Consider the following 19,874-nt stretch of genomic DNA (forward strand, 5'->3'; position numbering starts at 1 on the left):
ACACTATAATTCCTTGACAGATAAACTGCTGAGCACATTTTCTGCCAATTTTATAGCTGCAGATAATAATGACCAGGAACACAGTAAAACTCCAGGTCCTTTGTGAAAGTTGTCTGTCCTTCAATTAAAAAAAGATTTCTTAAACAGAAATTGGTCTTAACTCCATTCAGATCTATCTTTCATGAATGCTGGTGAATAAATTGACCCCTCTCTTTATAGACAGGAACAAAAAAACTTCTGTTTATTTTTAACCTTTATTATGACACAAACAACAACTAGAGTTCTTGGAACAAAACTTGCACAAAATGTTATGAAAAAATCATCAAAGTCTAATCATTGGCCATAATTGTTCCTCTTTTTATTTTTTACATGATTTAAAAACTGCTTTATACCGTTATCTGGTGATCTGGATAAAATTACAGAGATTGCCTGACTATGCAAAGCATTGACCATAAAGTATCAAAGAAAACTATTGGTATCAAAAAATTGCTTAGGTTGTGAAAATTAATTAAATTCGCAAACTCAGTGAAAAATCAAAAGAGCAGTTCGTCAATACGACAAATCTATGGCCAACCGACTCATCTGTAGTCTCACATTTTATACTTCCATGCACAGACAAAAACCTTGCTGAAATTTGTTCGACCATGGTCTAGGCCATGGTTCGTCTGTCTTTCTTCTCTTCTCGGTGGTTTCCTTATTTCCTTTTTTTTCGTAAGCTATTTTAAACCTAGTTTCTTTCCCAGCTGAGAACAATCAATAAACTATTTGTAGTTGGCAATCGTATAGCTGCCCGCAAGCCGCATCGCATCGTACCGAGCATTCGTAACACATTTGCATTGTTTGGGTGTCTCGAAACTACCCAAAACGTACACGGACCGGAGTATACAAACTGGGGATCTTGAAATTTTTTCACGCATGCCCAATAAGCTCTAGGCAAAGTCCAACGCCATCATTTTAGTCTGTCAGTTGCATGGTCAGGAATAGCTGTGATATCGCAGCGGGACTTGTGGCGTATATCGAACGCGATTGGGTCATTGGGGTCATCGCCACAGTCCCGCTGCGAGCCAACGCATAGGCTTCGTTGGCAGGTTACTACGAAACCGACCGGTATCGTAGATTTAGCTTGCAAAACAATGAACTATATTAGCCTTTGAATAAATAAACTTGTATCATCTTTATCATTGACTATCTGAGACTCATTCTGTACGCCTGCTAACTTTCTTGAAGATAAGAACACGTATTTTCGACCATTTTCCCGTGAGCCGTCGACGGTCTCTACGATGTTGCTCGATCGCGCATACAACGCACTGAATACGTTGGAGGTCAAAAGTTCAAATTCAAGCAGGAACCATCAACGACACCGAAAAATGGTCGAAAATACATGTTGTCACGGTCGGACTCGTTAGCAGGAGTAGAATATGAGTCTCAGATAGTCAGTGATACAGTAGGTATAATTTTATTTATTGCATGCTTTATCTATTTTATTATTTTGCGAGCTAAATCTACGATACCGGTCGGTCTCGTAGTAAACTGCCAACGAAGCCTATGCGTTGGCTTGCAGCGGGACTGTGGCGATAACCCCAATGACCCGAGCGCGTTTGATATACGCTACAAGTACCACTGCGATATCACAGCTAGGTCAGGAACTCTGCCGTTGATCATCGGTTGACGTACGACAAAGCAACGAATTATTTTGTTCAAAGGCTAGATATTTAAATGACTGAATATTTCGATAGTCTGACCCATCTAAGGGTTATTTTGATACGTTAAAGTGACAGAACCGGTGTGATTAACGATGGTGCACACTGTTTGGAATACGTTGTGGCTGCTATACTGGCCAGGGTGAACTCAAATTACCCTTTATGTTTGCATCCTGACGCGACGTACGTGGTCAAATGTTTCGTACGATGCTTGCAGCATTTGTGCTGGAAAATTTGGATTGCGGAAAATAACGTAGACTTATTTGTAAAAACGACTAGTTGTTAGAATAGTAGGCTACATAAATAATCCAGTACATATTTTGGATCGATCACAATGAACACCCGCATGTCGAAATTCTTTGTCCTTCGGGAAAACCGTCGGTCTGGGATCGCAGGACTGACGTGACTTTCGAAGGCGTCTAGGGTCAATGATCCTAACACGGCACCCAGTCACGAGCTTTTGCCACGTGTGGCGAAGGCGTAGCAATTTTTTTCGCCACATCAGACATTTATTCGCAATTTGCGACTGTGGCGAACGTTAGCGAACCCTGCATGCATATCAAAATAATCGCAATCATACCAATCCATAATCCAATAACACTAGGTCAAAATTTGTAAGACAATAGTTGTAAACATAGACACAAAACAGCACAGAACAGGCAGTAAATAGACGGTACACAAACAAAGTCAAATTCATGAAAGAAAGATATATGGGCCTCTGGCCAAAAGACCAAGAAGTGATGTCAGGTGTTTCGTTTCAACTTCTATAGCAATTGGACAAGCAGATCGTAAATACATAAGCAAATGTCAACAACAAAAATAGACAGAGAAGGTTTGATAAAAAGAAAAGGTGCGAGTGGGTAAAGAAATATACAAGGGATCTGGTAAAAAAGTAATGCTACCTCATCAATCTTCTAGACCCTACCCCCTCCTGAATATCAAATGTTCCATCCCTTGGTATTACATAACACTAGATGACAGGAAATGTATTTAAAACCTTGGGGAGTTTTTAATTAACGCGATGAGTGTTATCATTCCAATGTAAACAGCACTTAAGTTAGTTACAGATAGTGAAATGCCTTCCACTGTTGGCGGTGATTACAAAATCTGGAATTATCCTGGATCCAAATATCTCATCAGTTCTTGTATGTCTTACATAGAAAAGTTGCAAAAATTGGTCCGTAATGAAAAAATTCACCTTTGCTTTGTTTTCTGGATCAAATTTTCCTACAAATTGATACCAAATATGACAAAATTATGTTCACAGCCTTCGAAACTATCTCACAACCTATCCTTGGTTGGTGTAGATCATTTACGGTCAAAAACTGAGAAAATTACCTAAAATATACAAATTTGGGGGTTTCCCAACACTTTGAGCAGAATATTTATCTAATAACATCCCCCGGGACTTTATACCAAATTACAAAGCTATCAAACAAGTAATTTTGAGATCAAGTTTTCTTGTCCAAAAATGACAATTGTCTTAAAAATACAAATTTGTATATTTCACGACAATTTCCACATTTCTCACTATTGTCATCTCTGTACGTCTCTGTACCAAATATAAAAGCTGTCTGTCCAGGGGTTTTAAAAAGAAAATACTGTTTAAGATTTTTTGACCAAAAATGACAAAATTGCTCAAAAATAGTAATTTTCCAAATTTTGTCATAATTTCAACAAATTAGAAAAGTAACACCCTCGCAAAGATCAAACCCAAATTTGAGAGCGATTGGGCTGGAGGTATCAGAGAAGAAGAATTTTTACTGAAAATGACAAAAATCACCAAAAAATTCAGCAAAAATACAAAATTAAGGATATCTTCACAATATTCATAAAACTGTATAAGGTTCACCTAGGGTATTTGCACACAAATTTTCAAAGCAATCAAACAGTGGTTCTTGAGATATTAATTCTTGACCATTTTCACATTTTGTATGCTCATTTGCATAATTTTGGCAATGCAGACTTCATTTGAACAAAATCCCATCTACAGCCCAGGATGCATCCACACACCAAATACCAAGCTGAAATGTGCAGCGGTTTGCGTGTTTTTGATGTTGACGGACATACTGTACGTACATACATACATACATACATACATACATACATACATACATACAGACGCCATTGACTTCAGCTTATACGATAAACTCACATTGGTATAACCAAATGTGAGCTAAAAATGCTTATAAAGGAGAACAAACATACTTTTATGGACAACGGCGAGTACGTTTCTTGGCGAAGCAAAATCAAAACACGGCAGAAGTACATGAAGTAGGTCACGGCCTTGGACTCTGTGCACGAACCTGATTGGACACTTCAATACCTTTGACCCAAATTATTATTCATAAGCACTTCCATATTTAGGGTCGGGCGAGTGATAATGCCATGAGGCTAGTATATGGTGGAGAACGCATGTAGTCATTTCTTGTGATCGAGCAGCGAGAGAAACAATCAATCACCAATGGTAAAGCTAATTTGCTAAACGATATTTTGTCTTGAATAGTGAGTCGAATGAGTCATAAAATATCATATTTTTAACGTTCAATACGAGGTTGAAACCCGAGCTATCCAGCTATAGCCAACCTGGACTAGCTCATTTCACAGCGCCCTCAAACAGTCGATCTCGTCAATCGATCGTTTTCACTTGTCATACGCGGCGTTAGCGAAAGCTCTCTCATAGACAACCATGTAACAGAAATTAAAACTTTCATAACTTCATTAATATCCAAGCCACGCCCACCAAAACCTTTCCAGTTTTTGCCATTTAGATCCTAAAGCTGTGTACCAAATGTGGTTGACATCCCTTCAGCAGTTCTTGAGATATTGGGTATACAGACAGACACACATACACATACACACACACATACACACACACACACACACACACACACACATCGGTAAACCATATGCTCACGTGTGTGAACACGTGAGCAAATAATATTACAGCTAACCTATATCTTGATATAACCTGACACCATACCATCACAGCTAACCTATATCTTGATATAACCTGACACCATACCATCACAGCTAACCTATATCTTGATATAACCTGACACCATACCATCACAGCTAACCTATATCTTGACAATACCTGACACCATACCATCACAGCTAACCTATATCTTGATATAACCTGACACCATACCATCACAGCTAACCTATATCTTGATATAACCTGACACCATACCATCATAACTAACCTGTATCTTGATATAACCTGACACCATACCATCACAGCTAACCTATATCTTGACAATACCTGACACCATACCATCACAGCTAACCTATATCTTGATATAACCTGACACCATACCATCACAGCTTACCTTTATCTTGATATAACCTGACACCATACCATCACAGCTTACCTATATCTTGATATAACCTGACACCATACCATCACAGCTAACCTATATCTTGACAATACCTGACACCATACCATCACAGCTAACCTATATCTTGATATAACCTGACACCATACCATCACAGCTAACCTATATCTTGATATAACCTGACACCATACCATCACAGCTAACCTATATCTTGATATAACCTGACACCATACCATCACAGCTAACCTATATCTTGACAATACCTGACACCATACCATCACAGCTAACCTATATCTTGATATAACCTGACACCATACCATCACAGCTAACCTATATCTTGATATAACCTGACACCATACCATCACAGCTAACCTATATCTTGATATAACCTAACACCATACCAACACAGGTAACCTATATCTTGATATAACCTAACACCATACCAACACAGGTAACCTATATCTTGATATAACCTAACACCATACCAACACAGGTAACCTATACCTCGATATAACCTGATACCATCATCGCTAACCTTGACCTAACCTTAATCTCTGACCTGGCACTACTTCCCTAAAGACTTTATCCCATTTTAACCCAAAATTTCTCTCTCTCTGACTAACAGCTGTGATTAGTAAATATTTTAGGATTAAATATTACAATACCTTACCCAATTACTAAGTCACACAAGACACTATGCTCCGTAACCTGTTCACCCCTTAACAATGGATTTGGGACAAACCATCTTGGTAAAAGGGTTAAAATGATGAAGCACCTCCAAGTACTGCTAGCTCCCTGTAAGTTATCAAAGACTGAGAGATAAAACATCCTAGTGTTCCAAAATGTACAACTGCAAAACCATGCGCCAAAACAACCTGCAACCTCCCTTTTCAATCTAATATCATTTCCCTAATGACCTTCTCCCCGTTGTAACCGATTAGCTTATCTTGCTGTTTTGACAACTGACACGTCGAAGAATCCATTATACTTACCCTCTTACAGGAATGCTGGCAGTTTTTGCTGCTTTCATGACATCCTCAAACCTTTGTAAACTTTCATCTATTCGACAGTTAATGTTTTTTCTGGAAAATAATGAAAATTGGAAAATACAGATTAATAGCATACAAAACTGACTGGAACGGTCATTTTCTAAATTATGTTCATATTTCGTATAGTTTGTAAACATTCCATTGCTCATAACAGTCTGTAAGTATGTAAAACAGTGGGTTATTGAATATGGGGGAACCACTATCTAGCAATAATTTTACAAGTTCCACTTTATTGTAACCATCAAATTTGTTAAAATCTTTATATGTGTAACATAGAGAAGTTATTTGGACCAAGGAGCAAAAGTAATTTCATTGAAAAATCCCCACCACTTCAAAACGCTTTTATCTTACACCAAGGGGACAAACTTCAGGATATTAAAGGCCTTTGCTGGCACTAGATTGTCTCATCAGAAAATTTACCCACAAGATTACAATTTCAATGGAAAACAAAAGGATATCACACCTCCATAATCCTCTCACAGACCAGGACAAAGGCGTTCCAAGGGATCGCGAAAAGTGCCTTTTAATATTGTTGGCAAAAGGTAGACTTCTTACTACAACAAGAGTTTGAGATCATGATCTACAAATGTAATCATCTTCATGACAGAAATTTATGATTGTTCATAAAATTAGCACAACTCATGTCAAGTATGTTTTCACTTTTTAGGCACTTTTGTATTTATCCTTAACTTTACTTGACTTCTTTATAAATCTTTTGTGTTTAAGCTTGGAAATTTGGCTTATCAAAAACATTGTCAACTGTCTGATACTTTTGTAACTCATTTCGATATCAGAATCATATTTAAGGTACCAAGACTTCCAAATACCAATGAAAGTCATCCACTACAATACATTCAATCTTAGACTACGCTTATGATACGCCATAAAATATAACAAACTGCATGTGTCAGACAGGGTGCAAAATATTACAACTTCAATGTCTCTGATGCAACACTAAATATTACAACTTACAGACTGAATGTCACTGGTATAAGACCCAAATATTACACCTTATTATACCCATGCCCAAAATGGCATCATCCAGGTGATGTTTACTGTAAAATATCAGCTGTAATATTTCACAGTAAACATCGCGATATGCCCAATATACATCATCGGTTTTGGAGTGTTTCCAAACTACATTTGCGATTTGATGGTAAACAATATAAACAAACAAAATAGCTGCGGCTCTCTACCTGCAAAGTGATGTCAATGACATAAAATTTTGAAGGGCTTTGAGGAAAAGGGACATTTCGGGTTGTTAAATATGGAAATAACATCACATTGTTGAGTCTTGTAATGTTTTCCCATCTTTTTCTGTTAAAGTTCTTCTATGTTTTTAGACAAGCTCTAGCAAACATTCTGTTGTTTGCACAGCAAGTGGCATGGTCTACCTCCAGTTAACTCCAGGTAGTGAGCGCGTGGCGTGACATTGATGTTACGCGTGTGATACATGTTGACATGGTAACTCTCAGTGTAAACAAACAAAATGGCAGCCCCCTTCCATGCCGTACAACAATCGAGTGCGATCGAAATCAAAAGAGATTTAGAGCAGAGGACAGTTTTTGATATTGCACCTTTAAAAAGTTCCTCCCGTACAACGAATCCCAGTGTCTTTCTACTTGGGGTTCATTGAGATCTAGAGGATCTGCAGCGATGTCGCGCGTGATGTTGACTTCTACATATAGTTTATGAATGAATCCTGTTCACACAAACATTTCTATATTTCTGCATAAGGCGTAATATTAAGTAAAGCCTCAACATTTAAGGGTTTTCGTGCTACTAGTAAAAGTCTGAGCATGGGTATACGATAAATCTGCTATTACTCAATATCACCTGTTCCTTCCTTTGTATCAGCATGAGTGTAATTTGTGCTGCATCAGACACTCGACCTTCGTCTTGTGTCTGACGCAGCACAAATGACACTCATGCTGATACGACACAGGAACAGGCGATATTGGGTAATTAACATCAATGGCAGCAAAATATTAAAACTGAAAGTTTGAATGTCACTGATGCAGCACCAAATATTAAAACAAACATACTAAATGTCTCTGACACAGCACCAAATATTGCAACTTATAGACTAAATATCTCTGACACAGCACCAAATATTACAACTTACAGAGTAAATATCTCTGACACAGCACCAAATATTGCAACTTATAGACTAAATATCTCTGACACAGCACCAAATATTACAACTTACAGAGTAAATATCTCTGACACAGCACCAAATATTACAACTTACAGAGTAAATATCTCTGACACAGCACCAAATATTACAACTTACAGACTAAATGTCTCTGATGTAGCACCAAATATTACAACTTACAGAGTAAATATCTCTGACACAGCACCAAATATTACAACTTACAGACTAAATGTCTCTGATGCAGCACCAAATATTGCAACTTCTTGGGCTCCAGCTTCCACAGCTGCTTGGAAACCTTTTAAGTTTGGTGTTAATACTGGATAGTTGACATTGGGATACTTTGTAATTGCTAACATCACATCCTTGTTGTCAGCCATCTGTAGATTAAAATAGAACTCCATAACGATGGTTCCACAGAATGGCTAGTGACAGTCAGACTTCACTCCTTTCAGTGTGTTCATATAACTTGATTTAAATTCACCTTCAGTTCAATGGAATATGGCAAAACATGCCATTTTCACCACCTTATACAAGCACATTTTTACAATCAAATATTTTGCTGTCATAAAGGAGATATTAAAGTTTAAGGTAGCGACATATCTAATAGACACATTCAGATTTTTTTTCTCAGTTATAGGATCTCCAAACCCAAATAAAGTATATATTTTCTGAAAGCCCTGATATTGGGAAATCCGACCGTGCAGTACATGCGTCATTATTTGCATAATAGTCACATGGCAAGTGCTTTCCAAAAATTGGTTTTTCCTCCCTTTAGGGAACACGCTGCAAGATTTCTGGTTGAAATTTTTGCATTGACAAGCCTTAGTAATATCCTTCAAATCTGTGTTTGGGATTTCCTTTATATATCTTTGTTTTTTTTGTTATACACTATTGAACGCGTTAGACTAAGGTGCTTTTCAAGGAATTTTAATTGTCAAGCCATATAATTTGAATGGAGACTCAGAGAAAAAATCACAGACAAAGATTTGAAGGGTACACAAACACCAACAATATGTTTAATCTATCAAGACAAAAGGTTATGGAAGTCTTTGAAGTCAAAGGTCAATACACACCTGGGGTACCCATTTTGGAGACACAAAACTTGTTGCTTCGACAACTGAAAGTCCAGTCTCTGACAACCTGTTGATGAGTTCAACTTTGACATTTGTTGACACTATCTCCTGTGATTTAAGAAAAAATGACAAGGTGGAAATATTTAAAAATATTTGTTTATCAACAATCGATCATGTGATTACTGTGTTAAAAGGGTGCGACACATAGTGTATGCGTCTTTCAGCACTATGAGTATCACTTAAGAGAGATTTCAACAAACAAATTTACAAAGATGCGAAAGTTTAAAGGTTCATGTCAATATGTAGGCACCGATGTTATTTTATTCAGTTTGACTTGAAAGGCTATGGGCATATTGGCAATGGCCGCATATGGGCAATGGCCGCACATTGGCAATGGCATCATCATGGGCAATGGCATCATGGGCAATGGCCGCACATTGGCAATGGCATCATCATTGGCAATGGCATCATGGGCAATGGCCTCATGGGAAGGGTCTGAATGCTGGGTATTTCTGGTATGTTGTTCAAATTTAACTTTAAACTTGGTTCAAGACTGTGATTGTTGAAAATAATGTAATTTAAGCAAGTTTTAACACAAAACTGTTACTTTTTCATGACATTTTTTCACTGAGATTCTGCGGTACAATACTATACAATGTAGTATTCGCGCTTGTGAGAGCTGAATTCTCTGATCAGTGGATATGCACATGTATAGAGTTAATGCATTCTGTAGTAATGTTCTTCTGAAATCAAGCCATGCTAGACAACTACATGGACTGAGTACTGAGTAACGTAAAATAAAATTCAGTTGACAGGCCTTTCTCATTATCAAATCAAATGGAATACAGCATGCTAATTAATAGCTTTGCACATATTTGTTTCACAATAGGCAATTTCTTCTTGCGTAGCTGCCATCTTCAATATAAATTGGGTTTTCTGAACAATCTGTGAAGTATGCAATTTATATTTCACAGGACGTCAGGTCAGAGTCCGGGGATTACAGCAATATATGGGGTTTGGTTGCCTGAGCCAGACTAAATATGGCACGCAATTTTGAAAATATGTGTCGATAGACTGGCCACACAAGTGATCAAGATTATGACAGAATATTGTAGAATTTTTGAAAGCAGCCATCTCCGATACAAATGAGGTTTCTGAACAATCTGTGTAGGTATAAGATTTCTCAGGACTTCAGGCCTGACTTGCAAGGGATTACAGCAATATATTGGGTTTTGTTGTCTGAGCCAGACTAAAAATGGTATGCGATTTTGAAAGTGTGTCTTGACAGAGTAGCCACACAACTGTTCAAGATTATGACAGAATACAACGCAATTAATTGTTATTTCACAAACGACATCCGTACCGGTATTCCCTTGAAATATGCAACACCAAGTGTTTTGGCAAAAACCCGTCTTTCACAACTGACAATATTTTTGACACGGATCTATGATAACACATGAAAAAGTTATCTGAATGGTGTCGCGAAAGAGTTTATAGCAAGATAGAGTTCAACACACTATGGCGTACATAACCATAGATGGATGTGGAGGTTGCCAGGAAATAAAATTTTTACTGATGGAATGGTGGCCGCTGATTGGTTAATGATTGGAAAAAATATTATGGTATAGTGTCACCAATTTTGGAAATGACCAAGACTGATTAAGAAATATGGCACTGGTAAAAGAATTGCTACCAATCCCTTCAATGTATATAATTCCCATGAAGTGCATGTGTGGGGAGCTGACCCCTGAGTCAATTGGATCCTATGATTTTACACTTTATATTCTTTGGTTGACATTCTAGTGCTCATTAAATATAAAATTCATGTACACACATCATCGACATTCTTAATTTCAGACATTATTCCCAACAAAAGTATGTTTTATTGACACATTGAATTCTATATTGCCAGTTCAACACTGATGCTAACACAAAATTAACATCTGCAGAGAGCTAGAAAATTGCTGCGCCTGAGTACTGAGATACACAATATGGCATGATATATAGAGCAGAGAATTGTATTAGTTTATATTGTCATTTATGTTTTAGGTATCATAATTCAACTTATTACGAGTGCTGAACACATCGCCGCTAGAGGATCACAACGCGATAAAAAAATGCATAACATAATATTGGCCTGCTGGAGAAACTCTGCCTGGAATGGACCCTATTCGAAATTTACAATAGCCTATTATGCAGCTAAGATTGTATGTGAAATAAACTAGATAAAAAACTTTACATTTTCCATTAGTGAAATAGGTAATAGTAGATTACATTGCTGCGTTTCTTTTACCTCCATGGTCAAATTGACCTGGGTCCAAATTGCTCCAATCGGTGTGGGTCCAATAGACTAGCCATGCCATTGTTGTTGTTGTTCCCTTTTCCCCCACATATAATATATGATATTTAAACGCATCAAGATCGTGGATGAAATACCTTGACGGCTTGACAGTCTCCAAGATTATTCTTGAGCAGTCACTTTTCAGATGATAAATAGTTAGCCTGCAACAATTTTCGCCGAGGCGCTGATAGTTCACGCCATCAGTACTTTTCTCATTTAATAATTCCCTTTTCCTGCCAAGTCCACATTTCACCATCAGGTCAAGATTGTTAAAATTAATGAAACACAACATATTCCATATGGTGTACATTTGAAGGCTGTTGAAAACATAAATACTGTGAACTTGATTTTTTTGGACTAAAGATGCTATAACATACCAAGCCAAGCGGTGAAAATACGTCATGTTTGGGCTCAATACCGCTTTTTACTGACTTGGCTGATGGGGAAGTAATAGTCTTAATACTGTCTGGCAGGAAAAGGGTTAATAATTACCTTTTCATTTTGTAGTCCATCCCGTGGTCCAACTTCAACAATTTTAACATAACTCGGAAGGCTGCCTGCCTATGAAAAACAGAAGCGAAAGCAAGGTATTAGAGGTCGTAGAAAAAATAAACTAATCCTTAAGAAGTGATCTGGTGTAATACGTACTGCTACGGTGCTGTAATTATGTCGAAAACGCCTCAACAAATTCAACAATATCTGTTTGTACACAGCAGCAACAGCGGCCATTTTGGACAAGCATAATGTAGAAGCAGGAAGGCGACGGATATACGCCCTCACGCGACTGTACTTTTTGAGTGTTTTGTTTTTTAATATCTCGAAATTCATCATAAAAAAAGTGCGCTTGTGCCTCAACTTTAACTGCACAGTTGCATAACGGTTGGAGGGACCACAGTCATGTGTTTTCTAAAATTCTGCTCTGCGCTTATGCCCTGTAGACGTGTGTACATATGCCTTCTCAGTACAAACGTCTATGGGCCACGTGCCGCACGTAGGCGCAGAGCAGATTTTTAGAAAACACATGACTGTGGAGGGACAGCGTCTAAAGACCCTCCTTGTGTACGAAATATGACCATCTTGTGTCCTCGACAACTTATGCTTCTTGGACAGCGAAGCTAAACACATGAGAATTAGGTTTCTGAAATATTTGTCATTATTGGTTACGACTGCTCTGTATCATCCAGTCACCTGTGGTCTATTCCGCTCTGCGTCTACATATATGCGCCCCATAGATGTACACACGTCTATGGGGTGCATATATAGACGCAGAGCAGTATAGACTACAGGTGACTGTGGTATCATTCTGATTAGGTGGACAACAAGCCTAAAGGGGTTTCGTTTGCATGTCACGTTGATATTTGACTTTAGCATTGTTACAGTTCATACGCTGCGACAGAAACCAGACAGCTATTCAAGATTTTGTGAAAGAATCTAGTACTAGCAGATTTGATGGTGAGATGATGTATTCAAGTATGTTTTGAACCTGACAACCGTTTGTGTCAATTTTTGATGGGGATTTGATCAATAAGAAAATATTTGTATAACATCACCATAAGTAACTTTTGATAGCCATGTAGCAGACTGTGATGAATGGAAATGTATGTGCATTTTTTTTCTTCGACGATGATGCATTTGCACCATTCAAAATACAAATTAAATATGGTTCAATTCTGAGAATTTTTTGCATAAAAGTGCATAAAAAAGGAAAATCAATGTGATACAGAGTGAGAGATTAATTCAGAAATAATCTATACCTGAGTATGAACAATGTAAGAAACAGATTGTTGTTTTCTGTCTGCTTTACTCAAACTCTCACCTTTTGAAAAATAAAGACTGAAATATGACAATTTTAATATGACAAAAAAAGTTTTTTGAAGAATTTCACTGAAAACAAAAAATATCAAATTCAAAAATATTTACATTGTCAAATCAACTCAAAGCATAATATGGTGGCATATAGAAAAGTTTTGAATCTGACATTGTGTCAGTTGGTGTTGGGAATAGACATCCAAATGAAGTTTATTTTTTAACATTTGGGGTATCGAACATTTATGGACCCACAGCTTGGTAGAGACAAGCAAGCTCAATAGAAGAGAACAAATCTGCAAAATGAAACCATGGTCTTGGTACGGATTTAGCTCTGCATATACAGTCACTCATGAGCTATTCAGCTCTGGGACTATTCGCCCCATAGACGTGTGTACATAAGCGAGTACACACGTCTATGGGGCGAATAGTCCCAGAGCTGAATAGCTCACGAGTGACTGTGCTGTGTGCACGCAACATCGTTGCAGTGAACTGTGACCTCTGAATATGCGCATGCTCAAATGAGTACATACAAACTTTCCCGCGAAATAATCAGCTGTTTTGAGGAGGTGGAATATCTTGCTGTGAACCATGTCTAAACAGAACACCCTATTTTCCTATTTTACAAAATCTCCAGCCTCTGCATCAAGGAAAGTACCATCGCCAACTGTGGGAGATGTTCCAAACTCAAAGTCAAAGAACACGTCTCCTGGAGAGACAGCGAAACAACAGCGTTCCAAGTCAAAAGACATCGACGCTAGTCGTACAGGTCGGTGGGTTTTAATACAGTAACTTCATGGTTCACCCGGATGCTGTCAGTTAGCTGGTTGCGGGGTTAAAAACGTAAAAGTCGAAACCAGCGTGTAAAAGGCAGAAATCCCGTCCGAAAACACCACAGTTATGGACCTACAGCTACCTGTCAGTTAGCCCTGCGTACGATGCTGTGTGTTCCGCTACAGCTAATCGCCCCGCTCACCACAGGCTGTGGTGAGGGGGTCCAGACACTTCGCACCAAAAACAGCTTCGCCCCTAGCTGCAAAATTGTAGCGCTACGGTGAGGCGGTCGGTGATTTTTGGTTTTGCGACTTCGCTCACCAGTAGCGCTACAAGGCCGATGGCCCTGGGGAGTATCATATAAGCGCGTCGTACTCGACCAGGCGTTTTGATGTGGAATGCAACATATTTACTGCATTTGGTCGTACCGATTATCACTACTGAAGACTAAACAGTATACTGCACTAACTTTGTCATTATGGGGTTTGGAATTTGTTCAAACACGACGATCGAGTTCCCAAACATTTCTGGGAGCCGTCATTACCAACTTCCGGTAATGGCGGCTCCCACAAACACTGACGCCCCACGCTCAATGTTTTCAGAACGCGATCGTCGTGTTTGAACAAATTCCAAACCCCATAAATGACAAAGTTTAGTGCAGTATACTGTTAAGTCTTCAGTAGTGATAAATCGGTACGACCAAATGCAGTAAATATGTTGCATTCCACATCAAAACGCCTGGTCGAGTACGACGCGCTTATATGATACTCCCCAGGGCCATCGGCCTTGTAGCGCTACTGGTGAGCGAAGTCGCAAAAACAAAAAATCACCGACCGCCTCACCGTACGCTACAATTTTGCAGCTAGTTCGCCCCCACACAACTTCGTCCCAAAACCATTTCGTCCCAAGTACTACTTCGCCCAACCCACTTCGCCCCAAGTACCACATCGTACTCAAACCACTTCGCACAAAGTATAGTACCGTCAACTCCTCCTGAAACAACGATATACGACGTATCATAAGGTTGTTTTTACCTACAACTTGGAAGCAATAGTGTGTTAGGACATTTTGGCTACCACGAACCATTTATTGTTGCATGATTGAAACCATAAACGATAGAATAAGAAAAAAGAAACACGCAAATGCTACAACCATGGCCGTGCGCGGATTGCACGATGTCAATTTTGCGAAAGCTTACACTTTCAAGATTTCAGTCCCAGGATGACAGGAAGGTGGTTTAATTTTCAGCTTTACCAGTTAGCGACAAGTTTCGGGCAAAGTGGTTTGGGGACATGACTTTTGGGGCGAAGTGGTTTTGGTACGAAGTTGTTTTGGTGCGAAGTGGTTTTGGTGCGAAATGGTATGGACGAGATGGTATGGTGCGAAGTGGTTTTGGTGCGAAGTGTCTGGGAACCGTGGTGAGCGGGGCGATTAGCTGTAGCGGAACACACAGTATCGTACGCAGGGCTAGCTGTCAGTGTAATCATAGACAGCAGAGCTGGTGTAATACCCCGTGCCAGGTAGCTCTGCATGGCAGGGCGGGCTGTGTGTTAGTACTGTTACCGGCGTTATACGGCCTCCCACCACATATAACGCCGGTAACACACAGCCCTGCCATGCAGAGCTATGTGCCAGGCTGCTGACAGCTGCAGAATTACAGATCACGAATGTTACAAGGGTACCGGGAATTCTTTCCTGAAACCTTAAACCGCATATATTACTCGCGCTCCTTTTTTTTACCTCTATGATCTCCCAGTCTTTCAACCTATGTGTAGGCCTTTGCAATGATGCAGCCAGGAAATTTCCACCGTCTTTATTTCAAATTAAAATTAAGACCGAGGCTATTGACATGCGCGTGTCAATAGCCAGGTTGGCTATTGCCACGCGCGTGGCAGTAGACAACCTGGCTATTGCCACGCCATGGTTTGGAACGATAATTCTGAGATGTTTTTCTGACCTATAATTGACTCTCTCAATGGTTCATGTCCTGACTCCATATTTTTTTGCTGATAGTTCGGTAAATGTTCCGAAACAAATGTAATCTGTTGCTCGACATCAGAAGTAAAACATGACTGACCTTCACGTCTAATGAAAACGCGCAACGGATTACATCCATTGATCTTCGGGTCATCATCATTGTTTGTCATCAGCAATCTTTGCCTCGCACATGTTTTCAGGGAAAAAGAACGATTCGCAAAGTTTTTGGGACTAGTTTTTATTGTCGTTGCCAACCTGGAGCTCGACCATTCACTTCACGAAGTATGGCTTCAATCATGCCTGGCATATCTTGCTTGTGTTAGGCCTACATGAAAAATGAGCGCCTAGCGCCTCCAGAGTGAAAGACTAAACTTTTTCTCTAATAAATGTCAACCAGTTTTCTACTAAATCAAAAGTTTCGTGCCACAGAAAAAAATTGAAATTAAACATTCTCTGGGGCCTCCATTCGAAAGTTCTGACGTCGCGTATATAGCATGCACTGACGTGATGACGTGACGTGGTGACGTCTCTGACAGATAGGTCACGTGGTCAAAGGTCATAGACAGACGTTTGCGGCAGGTCAGGTTGATTTTCTCGCCCCCGAAACATTTTCTCTTTGGTAAAAATGTGTAAATTTTGAGTTGCTTTCCTGACAATTTCTTTTTAAATGGTATCTTTTGTCATGATGCATGAATGAGCATGCAGTATACTGTCAATCGCAGGGCTTGCATTTAATCACAGAGACTGACCACCGACCGGTCGTCCCCTTCGCTTCGTCGACCATCAGACCAACTTCCCGAGCGCAAGGTGAATCGTGGCAGAAATATACAATTACACTTACTTGAGCCAATTTCTACACAAACTGGGAAAGTTTACTTCAATCAGTTGACAAAATCTGTCTCCGAAAAAATCTTAGCGTGTCAATAGCCACCTTGGCTATTGCCACGCGCGTGGCAATAGACACTCCGTAAAATTAAAGCTGCAAGCAGCCTTGGCTGGGCCCAGTTGATCAGCTGTGGATTTGCAGACATGTCCTGGTGTTTTCATATTGCAAGGTCTAAAATATGCTGAATTGGGTCAAAGATGAATGAAATTATAGTCGAATCGGTGTGATGGATTTTTGATGATTAAGTCATGATTTTCGCAAAATCCAATATGGCGGCTAAACCACGTGACTGATCCAAACGCCTTTCGCAAACTTAAAAGAGATGACACTAAAGATGATTCATGTAAAATTTCAGTCGAAGCGGTCTGTTGGTTCTGGAGGATAAGATTTTTAAAGATTAAATCATGATTTTTGCAAAATCCAATATGGCGGCCAAGGACATGTGACCGATCCAAACGCCTTTCGCAAACTTGAAAGACATAACACTTAAGATGTTACATGTAAAATTTCAGTCGAATCAGTGTGTTGGTTCTGGAGAAGAAGATTTTTAAAGATTAAATCACGATTTTCGCAAAATCCAATATGGCGGCCAAACCACGCGACCGATCAGAACGCCTTTCGCGAACTTGAAAGACATCACACTTAAGATGTTACATGTGAAATTTCAGTGGAATTAATGTGTTGGTTTTGGAGAAGAAGATTTTTAAAGATTAAATCACGATTTTCACAAAATCCAATATGGCGGCCAAGGTCACATGACCGCTAAGAATTTTATTTGTCAAGTTTAAAGGGCAAAGGGCAAGCATGCCACACACCAAATTTGGAGATGATTTGCCCTGTGGTTTTTGAGTAGTAGTGATTTACAGATTTTCATGAAATCCAATATGGCCACCAGGTCACGTGACTAATTAAAAATTCAAGGATTAGGTGCACACCTTCTCATTGGCCCTGATCAATGTGCCAAGTTTGAGAAGCGTACATGCAGCGGTTTTCCAGATCTAGGCTGGCAAAGAATTGACGGAAGAAGAAAGAAAGAAAAACCCCAGCAAAACCAATAGGGGCCCAGCCGCTAGGCTTGGCCCCTAATAACAATCGGCCAATAGAATGTATGTCAAGCTCAAAGTATAGACAATGGCGACCTGGTTGATCAGAGAGGGTATGCCGGTAGGTAGTGGTACATAGGCATGATTTCATAGCAACTTAATTACCCATTGTAGGTATGTTGATACAGAATGAGACTTGGTTGGGGAGGGAGGTTTATCCCTTTTCCTGCCAAGTCGGTGAAAATCCGCTTGAAATTCGGTGTAGCTAGAAGCTGAGCAGCCACGGCCGTTATCCTCCTAAGGCGGTGGAAATCGGGCTCCTTTTTGGTACCCCCTTTCCTGCCTAGTCGACGGAACTACGTGTAGCAAACCCTTGCTCACGCTAGGGGTCGTTCGAGGACAGGTTTGGGCGAGGAACGGCGTTTGCTCTCGAAATGGGTTCACAGGGAGTCCAAGGACAGGGAAAGGTGCAGAAACCTGTCCGCCAGTCCCCCACACCCGAGGGGGGCTGGTTTTTTTTTACCGCTTTTTAGCGGACTTGGCAGGATAGCATGGTGACGTTTTCTGGCGGAGTTGGACGTACTTGGCTGCCTGGCACTATACAGATTGCTGCCGAACTTGACCAACTCGGCAATGCTAATCTAGAAGGCTACCTCTTGCAAACGACTTGGCAGATATGCCGATGGTGCGAGACGAAAGTCACTTATTCAGTTGTGCGTGACTGAAAATGAGAACGTATTTTTGACGGGACGGCTCGACTTGTTCCTCCCATGGAACGGATATGAACGACTCGGAAATACCATTACAAACTGGTGTCCGACGTACTAAGCTGGGCTTCAGCTCTGCAAGTTCAAGCCAGGCAACGTCCTTCACTGCCTTGGCCGTGCCATTCAATGGACGTAGCTTTGGATTTTTTATTTATTCCACCGTCCAAAGTACTGGCTCTGGTTTGCAGGCAAACGTATCCTCTTGCCGATGCATTGGTAACTACGTACGCTGTTTGCGTACAGAGAATTCAAAAGGGCACATGAGGTCAATATGCTACATGTACGGGGATACCGTCTGCATTTAGCAGGGACTGCTTTTGTTATGCAAACCAGCTAGCAGTACAATATGGCTGCCAGCATGTGGACACGTCGATGGCTAGAACAATGGAAGCATATTGCGTTGCACCCGTGCATCGCAAAAGTGAACTGAAGACTTGGGGGTAGTGACTGGTTATCACTGGTTAGCTGCAGCCCAAGCCATGTCGGTACAAACCCGTACCTGACTGAGGACCACTCGATTAAGTCAGTAATGAACGGTAACACTCGTAAGCCAACTCCCAACTGAGCTGGCAAAACTACGTAAAGCTGTGCTTCAATGGCTCAGCCATGTCGTTAATACAACGGCAAAAACGTAGTTTTTGTGCTACACTGCCAAGTCGTTGGAGGTACGTATTCAATTGACCCTACCCTGGGGAAACAGGACAGGTTTGACGGTGCTGCTGCACCCTAGCACGACCCTCAGGGTCTCTGACTAACAGACGAGTGAGGTGATGTTTGTGCCTAGCGGACGTACGTAATACTGAAGGAGTTTATTTCCGAAAAAATAAACATGAAACGGCAATAAAATGACGCACTCCCAGGGGCAAACAAAGCCGGTGACCTCAATTTTTTTCTGCAGCAACCCTTGAGCTCCTTCCCCTGTCTACGGGCATGTAGAAATTATCGAAGTCTAACACGTATAAGTA

General features: G+C 40.1%; 2 protein-coding genes across 4 annotated transcripts in view; one reads left to right on the forward strand and one right to left on the reverse strand.

Moving 5' to 3' along the window:
• LOC139115073 (hydroxymethylglutaryl-CoA lyase, mitochondrial-like) overlaps positions 1 to 12,398 on the reverse strand; it is a 50,389-nt gene extending 37,991 nt beyond the window's left edge. For all 3 annotated transcript variants that reach the window (XM_070676951.1, XM_070676953.1, XM_070676950.1), the window contains exons 1-5: positions 12,305 to 12,398; positions 12,149 to 12,217; positions 9,316 to 9,423; positions 8,465 to 8,619; positions 6,031 to 6,120 (exon numbers count right to left, since the gene is read on the reverse strand). In XM_070676951.1, the coding sequence (XP_070533052.1) occupies positions 6,031 to 6,120; positions 8,465 to 8,619; positions 9,316 to 9,423; positions 12,149 to 12,217; positions 12,305 to 12,385 (503 nt within the window). In that variant the 5' untranslated portion in view covers positions 12,386 to 12,398. The remainder of the gene's footprint in view (positions 1 to 6,030; positions 6,121 to 8,464; positions 8,620 to 9,315; positions 9,424 to 12,148; positions 12,218 to 12,304) is intronic.
• Positions 12,399 to 13,998: 1,600 nt separating this feature from the next.
• The window catches only part of LOC139115072 (DNA mismatch repair protein Msh6-like), a 118,552-nt gene continuing 112,676 nt past the window's right edge, over positions 13,999 to 19,874 (forward strand). The window contains 1 exon segment of the mRNA XM_070676949.1: positions 13,999 to 14,231. Within this exon segment, the coding sequence (XP_070533050.1) occupies positions 14,054 to 14,231 (178 nt within the window). The 5' untranslated portion in view covers positions 13,999 to 14,053.

Source organism: Ptychodera flava, chromosome 17 (assembly GCF_041260155.1).
Source record: "Ptychodera flava strain L36383 chromosome 17, AS_Pfla_20210202, whole genome shotgun sequence".
NCBI lineage: Eukaryota > Metazoa > Hemichordata > Enteropneusta > Ptychoderidae > Ptychodera > Ptychodera flava.